We start from the raw sequence: 8,987 nt of genomic DNA on the forward strand, positions 1-8,987 counted from the left end.
CACAGTGCTAGGAGCTTTCCATGTGATAACTTCTTTGAGCATCACAGTAGATCTGTTATTGGCCTCATTTCAGAGATGAGAAAACTTAGTCCTAGAGAGGGTGAAACTTGCCACAGGTCCCACAGCTAGAATGTGGAGGAGGGGAGGCCTGGAGACCAGGAGAAAGGAGCTGAGGACAAGGGGGGTAGTCAGAGAGAGGGTGGGAGACAGGGCAAGAGGTGTGGCTAGTGCCTGCATCTGGGTAAACAGAGGAAAGGCCATGGGAAGTGGCCAGGACTGAATCATCCTGCCCCCCCCTTGGCCCCATGAGGGTGACTGGGCAGAGTCCATGGCCAGCTTCTGTGCCCCTTGCCCTGCTGCCTAAACATGGGCACAGTGACCAGAGGGCGGGAATGTGTGGTGGGCTGAGGGCCCTGGGAGTGCAGGCGGACACAGAGCTCGCCTGTGGCCATGGCCATGGGGGTGGCCATGGGGCGGGGTGGGGGCTGAGTCACAGAGCAAACACTCGGGGCCCATAGACACAGGAGTGTCTGTCCCATTTCCATCCAGGCCCCCTCCTCTGTGGCCACAGCACTGACCTCTTTCTCTCAATTTTGCTGGTGGGTGTGTCTGAAGGGGGCCGAAGGAAGGGCACTAGCGGGATTTAGTAACCCCGATTTCCAGGGAGTCCAACTTAGCCCTAGATGCCCTGACTGCAGGCGGCTCCCGCCCAGCTGTGCCAGTTGGGAAGGCAGGCAGAGGAAAGAGCACTGGGCCGGGAGACCTGAGTTCCTCAGCTTGTGAGCAAGGGCAGCAGTTCTCAGTGCCTCGGTTTCCTCATCTGTAAATGGGCTTAGCTATAGCTCTCCTGCTGCCTCATACAGGCTGATTTGGAGAACACATGAGCTCCTTCGGGGAAAGAAAGTTGGAAAGTAAAAATGTGTCTATAGATTTGGGGAATCTTCATTAGTTAGTATAAAATGATCCTGGCTGCCCCTTCCCCTGCTGTCGAGGTTCAGGTAGAAAATTTTCTCCCTCCTTGGAGACCTTGAGCCAGGCCTGGGAATAGAGCTGAATTTCGCTCCTTTCTCCCCAGAGTGACTGGGGGCTTCTCTGCTTCCTTTTTGCCCTGGCTCTCATGAAGGATGGGGTCACGGTGGGCTCTAGCTCTCCAGCCCACCTGGCCCCAGCTCTCGCTCCTTTCTCCCCAGAGTGACTGGGGGCTTCTCTGCTTCCTTTTTGCCCTTGCTCTCATGAAGGATGGGGTCACGGTGGGCTCTAGCTCTCCAGCCCACCTGGCCCCAGCTCTCCTCCTGAGGTGCTGGGTGTGTTCTTCCATACAGCTTCATGCTCTCTGCCCTGAGCCACACTGCCTGCAGCCTGCCCGCACTCCCCTGCTTCCCGACCATTCTGTAGTGGAGGTCTTCTTTCTCCATGAAAAGCACAGTGCCAGTGCCCTGCACCTTTCCATTGCCCACACTACCACCCTCAAAGTTCTGGCCAAGTGGGTGCACCCATGGGCACCTGCTGAATTTTTGCCCACCCCTCTGGGTTGTATTTCCTAGGGCAGCCCCTACATGTTGCCACCCCAACACCCCCAGCTCCCTAGGACTCACATGTCACAGCTTCTTTGGGGACATCGAGGTCAGTGCTGTCCAAGGCCTGGGAGGCCCCAGGGCCATTGCCCTGGGGCATGGGGGGTGCTGCCTCCTCCAGGGAGCCCTCCTCTGGTGCTGCCTCCACAGGGTGAGCCGATCCTGTTACTACCTCCAGCCCAGGTAGGAGTGATTGGGTCTGGGCTAGGGAAAAAGCAGGTGACTCAGGTACATTTTCCTGTTTGCCCAGCCCCAGCCCTGTCCCACAGCCCAGCACGTCCAGTGAGCCCTCATTCTCAGTCTCACTGCAATAGTTCCCCAGCCCTTTCCCTAGCTGGCAATGGTGCCAGACTCCAAAATAGAAAGCTTCAAACCACAGCCCGGGAGGGAGAAAGGGTGTGTGTGCATGTGTGTGCATGTGTGGTGCCAGGGGGAGGGGCCAGAGGTGCACAGTATAAAGGCAAGTGGGGAGAGGAGGCAGAAACACAGCGCAGGAGAGAACAGATGGACGGGCAGCGATGGAGAGATAGGGACAGGCATCGGGAGTGACTGGGAGAGAAAGAATCAAAGGGACAGTGAAAGGTAGAAGCAAAGAGAGAGAGAGCCTCAGAATGCAGGAGATTGGACACAGAGGGAGACAGCCACAGAAACCCAGTGACAGACAGCTGGGACAGGAGGGAAACTCAGCGATAGCATGAAAGTCAGGGATGGAGAGAAAGAAAGAGACGGGGCAGAGGCTGTGGGGAAGGGAGTGTGATACAGAGCGTGTGAGCGAGACAGACGGCAAGAAATTGGGTCAGAGAGAAGAGCATGGCAGAGAAGGAGTCAGAAGAATCTGGGGGTGAGGAGCAGGGAGGGGCTACAGGCAGGAAGAGAGGTGGCCCAGGAGCATTGGGAAGAGGTGAACCGCAGCCCATGTAATTACAGTGGCTCTGTGCAGGGGCGGCGGAGGCAGAAACGGAGCCACCTTCAAACCCACATCTCCCCAGGCAGCAGGACTTGGGCCCCTGGGCCCTGGGGAAGAAGGATATGGGGGATGAGAGGTGGGGGAGCCAGCAAGAAAGGGGTTTGAAGTCCCAGACCCTCAGCCGCTGGGTGTGGGAAGACCTGAGGGTGAAGCCGAGGGGCACAGGGCCAGGGCTCGGGCTGCGCCAATGACAGGGCGTTGGGTGCAGCCTGAGCCTCTTATTAGACCCCAGGTGTGCCAAACAAAATGACAGGGACCTCAGGAGGGTGGCCTCCTGCCTTCCCTCTCCCTACATATAATTTTGAGAGAAAGAGAAGGAGTGGGGGAGACATAGAGAGGCAGAGACCAAAAGGGCTTGGGGAGAGGCAGAGTAGCCCATAGGGGCCAGGGAAAGACAGAGAGAAACAGCAGTGAAGCCCAGAGAGCAAAAGACAACCCCCGCTGCACACACTCCACAAACAGACGGACAGAGACACACACAGAGACGGAGAGACAGGGCGACAAAGAATAGCCTTGGAAATCCATATGGAATCAATCACAGAGAACACAGTGGGGCTCGCATATGGCGTCCTCTGAGCCTTCTCCAGATGACAGAGAGAAAGAGAGAGAGGGGAGAGGGGAGAGCACACAGGAGGGAGATAATTAGAGGGATCACTCAGGCTTGGGCACGCAGGTCTGGGATGGGAGCTGGAAGTGCACTGAGGGGCAGATCCAGTGGTCCAGCTTCATCCTAGCCCAGATCATCCCTCTGTGGCCTCTGACCCTCAGAGACCCCTGAGGAATCATTGTTCCAAAGACCCTGGTCCTCCACGGCTAGGGGGACGGAGGCCCCAGAAGCTCCATGTGGTTGCACAGAGGGCACAGGTCCAAGCAGGCATGCTCACGCCTGCCCAGGGAACACCACAGGCCCTGCCTGGACACAGAGCTGGGGCAGGGAGGAGGGAGGGGCTGGGTTCCCGGATTCCCAGAGGGCAGCACAGTTATTTGCTGGGAGCCCTTCTCGGTGCCTGCAGCTGCTCCAGGGAGGCAGGGGGTGGGTTCCCTTCAGCCCTTTCTGCTCTTTGGGCCTGTTGACAGCCCCCCCTTGCCACCAAGTCTGATAATAGAGAAGACAAATGGCTTTTGGAAGATCCCTAGGGGTGGGACAAGGGAGTACAGGCAAGTGGAGAGGACACCCATGGAGGAGCGGTGCTGCCTGCTGGATGGTGCCCTTTCCCTCCCCTCCCCTCCCCTCCCCTCCCTTCCCTTCCCTTCCTTTGCTGTTTGGTTTCACATCTATTACATACCTACGAGGTGCCTAGCCATGTCAAGCACTGGGTATACCAGAATGAAAAAGACCAGGTGACTGCCTTAGGAGTTCCTTGTGAGGCGTGGGTTGGGGCTGTCACATATTCCGAAGGACAAGAGTTACAGTAGGGGCATCTGTAAGAATTGTGGAAGCACGGAAGATGGGCATCTAGCCCCGATGTGTGTGTGTGTGTGTGTGTGTGTGTGGCTAGGAGGCTTTCCGGAGAAGGCAATACCTGCACTGAGTATTGAACAATTAGCAGAGAAGGGGAATCTCGGGAAGAGCAGCAGGAACCAACACCCCAGAGTGAACAGCTTCAGCATGAACGAGAGAAATCATATGTCATTTGGTGGTGCTGAGGCTGGTGAGCTGGGAACACGAGCTGAGGCACTGCAGGCCCTATAGTCACTTCCCAGGCTTTCTCCTGAGGTCACCGGGGTGCACAGGGGTGACACCATCAGTCCCATAGTAGAGAGAGCCAGGATTTCTGCTCTCTTGGCCTCCAGGCTTATGGAGGAAGGAAGGCAAGAAAGAAGGTTTCAGGAGACTGGAGTCCTCCTCTCCCACTCCTGACCCAAAGCGTCTCCAGTCCCTGGGCAGTCTCTTTTAATAGTCACCTACAGGGCTGGTGACCTTGAATCTGGTGGGAATAGGAAATTATAGAGCCAAAAGCAAGGCCCGAGGTGGCCTGTCCTGCAGGAGGCCTGCCATTCTAGGGTGAGTGGCAGACCTCGGAGGGAAAATGAGGAAGGAAAGAAAACCATGTCTAGTAACCTTGACCTGGAGGCACACAGAGGGACAGAGGCAGACCTGAAGTCAGGAGGGGCAGCAGAGGGGACCCAGCAGACCAGCACTGAGGGCAGAGAGGAGGAGACGGAACCAAGTGCCGAGAGACAGGGAAGCAGAATGAGGAGGAACAAGAGATGGCAGGAAGGCCTGGTCCAGAAGGAGCTGCTGTCCCAGAGTGTCTGGGCACAGGATGCCGGCACAGAAGTCACTCTTGTTTAGAGCACGTGGAGCAGAAAGCTGGGCCAGAGGGAGAGCCCAAGTGCTCACATGTCAACAGGCCCAAAGAGGCCAGTTTTCCTTTTGGTGACCAAGAGATGCCACTGTCCATCCACAGAGGGGAGAAGGTCTCTGAGGAGAAACTCCTGGAGGGCGGAAGTGTGGAGTGGGCTGGAGGGAAGGAGTGGCCACCTAGGCCACGAAGGGCGCCGTGTGACATGCGTTCACATCCTGCATAAAGGCTCCTGCCAGAGGGGGGCGGGGTGGGGCTGGAATCCCTGTTTGGAGCCCCATCCTCCCAGTAGGTGCCATCTGTCCATCCAGCTGCACAGCCGCACATCTGACCAGAGGGAAACCTTTTCTAATTTGCAAAGGGGTGCCACACACGTTGGCGGCATCTCTGAGCAGAAGTCCCCAGCCCCGCACCCGCTCACAAGGGGGAAATACAGAGAGTGCAGCATCTTACTTCCACACTCTCCCATTCCTGACACGGGATAAGGTTCTGTCAATGCCCTGAGTTCTGGAAAGACAGCCAGCCCTAGAAGGGAGTAGAAGAGTCATGTTTAAACCCATAAGCCCAAGAAGGAAGGCTGAGAGACTCACAACCTCAACAAAGGCCCTGCGGGCTCCCTCTGATATCCACCAAGTTGAGAGGTAGTCCTGGACCGAGAGGGAGTAGGGGGGCCTCTTCCAGGTGGGATGGGTTTGCTCCAAGCCTGGACAGTGCCCATGGGGGTTCCAGCCACAAGACCCCTGGCTGGTGTGGAGAGAGGCCCAAGTTCTGGAGTTCCTATGCCTGGTCCCTGATGTCCGGCCCTCTCTCCATTGTCTTTGTGGACGGTGGATCTGAGTTTCCCCCTTGGAGCTGGAGTTCTGAGCACCTCTGGAGAGGGCCAGAACCACATCTGGTCACAGAGCAGTAGCTGGAACCCCATGCTTCAATGTCTTTCCTTGACTTGGCATTCAAGGCCCCTTGGAGCTGGAGTTCTGAGCACCTCTGGAGAGGGCCAGAACCACATCTAGTCACAGAGCAGTAGCTGGAACCCCATGCTTCAATGTCTTTCCTTGACTTGGCATTCAAGGCCTTAGCATACATCTTTGATAGAATCAATGTACAAGGATCCTATGTTCCAGGCAGACTGACCTCTCCATGGCCCCAGGCCATTGCTGGGCCTTCTGAACAGTCTACACATGCTTATATTATTTCTCATGAACAGAAGGTCCTATCCCTCCCTCCTCCCACTCTCCAAATCCAACCCATCCTTCCTGACCCAGCTTGAACTACACCTCTTCCTCCAGAAAGCCTTTCCTGACCCCTGAGTCACCAGTCTCTCCTCCAGGAGGCCCAACTGCTGAGAACTTAGCACCCAGGGTCCCCTTTTGCTAATTATCACTTGGTAGTGAAGTCCTGGCCTCTCAACCAGGCTAAGCCCTCCCCAACTCCCTCCCTTGGGGTGGTATCAGTATTCATCTCTGCATCCCCAGTGGGCACTCAGCGAATGTCGGCTGGTGAGTATTGAGTGCTGGAGTTTGGAGTGCCCCAGGTGAGGGGAAGGAGAGAGAAAGAGAGAGGGCTGAGGATTAGGGGTGGCATATGGCTCTGAACCCCAGGAAGGCCAGAGAATGTGGGCTCCCTTGATGCACACGCAAGGTTAATGTGAATCCACTGGTCACAGTTTCAGGCCACCAAGCTGAGAACGGGAGAGGGCCTGAGCTAGCCAGTTAGGCTGGGTCGAGCTGATTTTATTTTAGGTCTGAAGGCTCTAATTCCCCAGGAAATTCAATTTAGAACCATGAACAGGAATGTGACGCCCTAGTACTGGGCAGAAATCTGCTTGTGGGTTAGGGAGCCAGGCTCCTGGGGCTCTCAGGGGTAGGTGGGGAGGAGCCACTGGGGGAGCCAAAGATGTGCGGGCTTGGCCACTTGCCCCAACCAGAGCTGTCCTGAGTCCCCTTGCGCCCTGTCTGCAAGTTGGGCAGCTGAGGGAGGGGGGAAGACTTGCTCCCTGACTATCCTGCCAGCAGGGCCCCCAGGGGCAGCGCTGTGGCATTGCTGTTCTGTCAGCTCTCAGGGAGTGTGGGGGATTCTGGTCTCAGATTCAGGCGTCTGTGGGGTTTTGGCTGGGTCTTCTGCGGTTTGGGCTTCCTGGGCAGCAGGCTCACTCTCCCAAGTGGTGGCAGAGTGAGGCCTCGCCTCGTGTTATGAAAGCAGCATTGTCTGGCCCAGCCCAGGCTGGGGAGGGGGCTTGCTGGGGCACTGGGGAGCCTCAAGTTACAGCTCAGGGCTTAACCCTCCCATTGCCCACCGTGGCCCCTGCCCTAAGCACATTCAGCCCCCTCCTCTGGGCTGCTGGGGCAAACAAGGGAGGGTATCTTGGAAGGAGGCAGTGGAAGAGAGTGCAGAGAAAACGGGTAAGAGGAAGAAGAAAGCGGGAAAAGTGGCAGGATGGGAGAGAGCAGGAGGCTAAGGAGGAGAGGAGGGGGAGAGAGGCTGAGGCCGCTGTCCCTAGCTCTCCTTCCATGCTGAAGGAGCCCAGTTCTTGGAGGAGTTTATTCCCCAGAAGTCCTTGCTCCAGGGGCCCCACAGAGAGAGGAGAGAAGCTGAGGTTAGGGAAGATGGACAGCAGACACACTAGTCTTGTCTGCGTGCTGGCCACTGGCCAGACATCTCCCACTTATCCTCACCCTGTTTTAGGAGACCCCGACGTCCACAGCTGTGGACATCCACACCAGGGAGATCTGGAGAGCTGAGACAGGCCTCTCCAAACAGGCAGACAAGCTCCTATGGGCAAATGTGGAGACTGAGGCCAGAGAGGGGAAGGAACTTGCCCAAGGCCACACAGGGAGTTCGTGTCAGAGGTCCAGGAGCAGACCTTCATTATTCAGAGACTCAAAGAGGGCAGACAGGGAGAACGGGGTTGGATGGGAGAAAGGCAAAGGGTGAGACTAAGCTAGAGGGCTTCGAATCATGAAGTCTCGGCCTACACTCCTGCACCCCATCCTCCTGCCCCTGAACAAATCCCAGATGTCCTGACTTCTCTCAGACCCCCACTTCCACCGCAAGCCTCAGCTCAGGCATCTAGACAACCAGGGGAAAGGACTGAGAGCCACAGGCAGCAGGGCCCCTACCCAAGGCCCCTCAGGGAGGCCTAGAGTCTCCCTTACTTGGGAGGCTCCCAGCAAGAATCCGGGGCAGGTTACCGACCCGCGAGGTGGGGGAAGGGGCATTATACTCGGGTTGTGGACGCTTGGTTGAGGTGAGGGTGTGTGCGCGCGCACGTGTATGTCTCAGCCTGCAGGGTAGGGGTGGCGGAGACCTGAGGGCTGGGAGGGAAAGGCCTGCGAGAAGAGGTGGCAAGAAAGAGGGGAGGGGCCGGGTCCTGCCGCCGCTCAGAGCAGACAAAAGTTTTCGGGAAGCGCTCGGCTGCGTTTGGGCTGGGGGAAGGGAAGGAGAGAAAGACTCAGACACCCCCACCCCCGCCTGAGGCCCCCATAAATATTTACACTCTGGGCAGAAACGGTTGGACACGAATCCCAGACCGACAGACAGTCACTGCGAGGTGTGTGTGTGTGTCTGGTGTTGGGGGTGCGGGGGTTGGAGCCAACTCGGCGCAGCCGCCGCCTCTGTCCGGGGCCCTGCCCCCCTCGCCCCGGCCCTCTACTCTCCTTGGACCAGGTCCCCGATACCCAGACTTCTCACCCTCACCCCACCCAAACTCCCCGGAGCCGTCTCCCCGCGTCTCAGGGAGGAGAGGGGGGGAACTGGTCAGTGCCCCCCACCCAGCCGCCCACCCCGCATCCGTCCAGCTTCACTCTCCATCCCCGGTCCTACCTGGGGCCGGGGCTGCGCTGGGGCCTCCATGGGGCGCGTCGCAGAGAGAGGGGAGCTGGCCGCTCACCTGGGACATCGGCCCGGGACCTGCGGAAAACAAGGCTCAGCGGGCGGGTCCGACCTGCCCCTCGCGCGTGAGGGGAAGCGGGTACTGTCAGGGGGTGATCCCGCGGCAGACGCGCGCCGCCCGGGTCCAGCCTCCTGCCCGCGGCGCGCTGCTCTCGCCCAGCCGGGATCACCGCGCGCGGCTGCGGGCGCCCCCGCCGAGGGACCGCTCGGCTCCTCGGTTCTCGCCCGGCGCCCCCTCCCCCTCACTCGCTA

General features: G+C 58.2%; 1 protein-coding gene across 2 annotated transcripts in view; it reads right to left on the bottom strand.

Moving 5' to 3' along the window:
- The window catches only part of MDFI (MyoD family inhibitor), a 15,653-nt gene extending 6,911 nt beyond the window's left edge, over nucleotides 1–8,742 (bottom strand). The window contains exons 1-2 of one of the 2 annotated variants that reach the window (XM_008563336.1): nucleotides 8,667–8,742; nucleotides 1,596–1,778 (exon numbers count right to left, since the gene is read on the bottom strand). In XM_008563336.1, coding sequence (XP_008561558.1) covers nucleotides 1,596–1,778; nucleotides 8,667–8,742 — 259 coding nt within the window. The remainder of the gene's footprint in view (nucleotides 1–1,595; nucleotides 1,779–8,666) is intronic. The other variant, XM_008563337.1, reaches the window with a different exon arrangement.
- Nucleotides 8,743–8,987: the final 245 nt, after the last annotated feature.

Source organism: Galeopterus variegatus, unplaced genomic scaffold, assembly GCF_000696425.1.
Source record: "Galeopterus variegatus unplaced genomic scaffold, G_variegatus-3.0.2 Scaffold13240, whole genome shotgun sequence".
Taxonomy (NCBI): domain Eukaryota; kingdom Metazoa; phylum Chordata; class Mammalia; order Dermoptera; family Cynocephalidae; genus Galeopterus; species Galeopterus variegatus.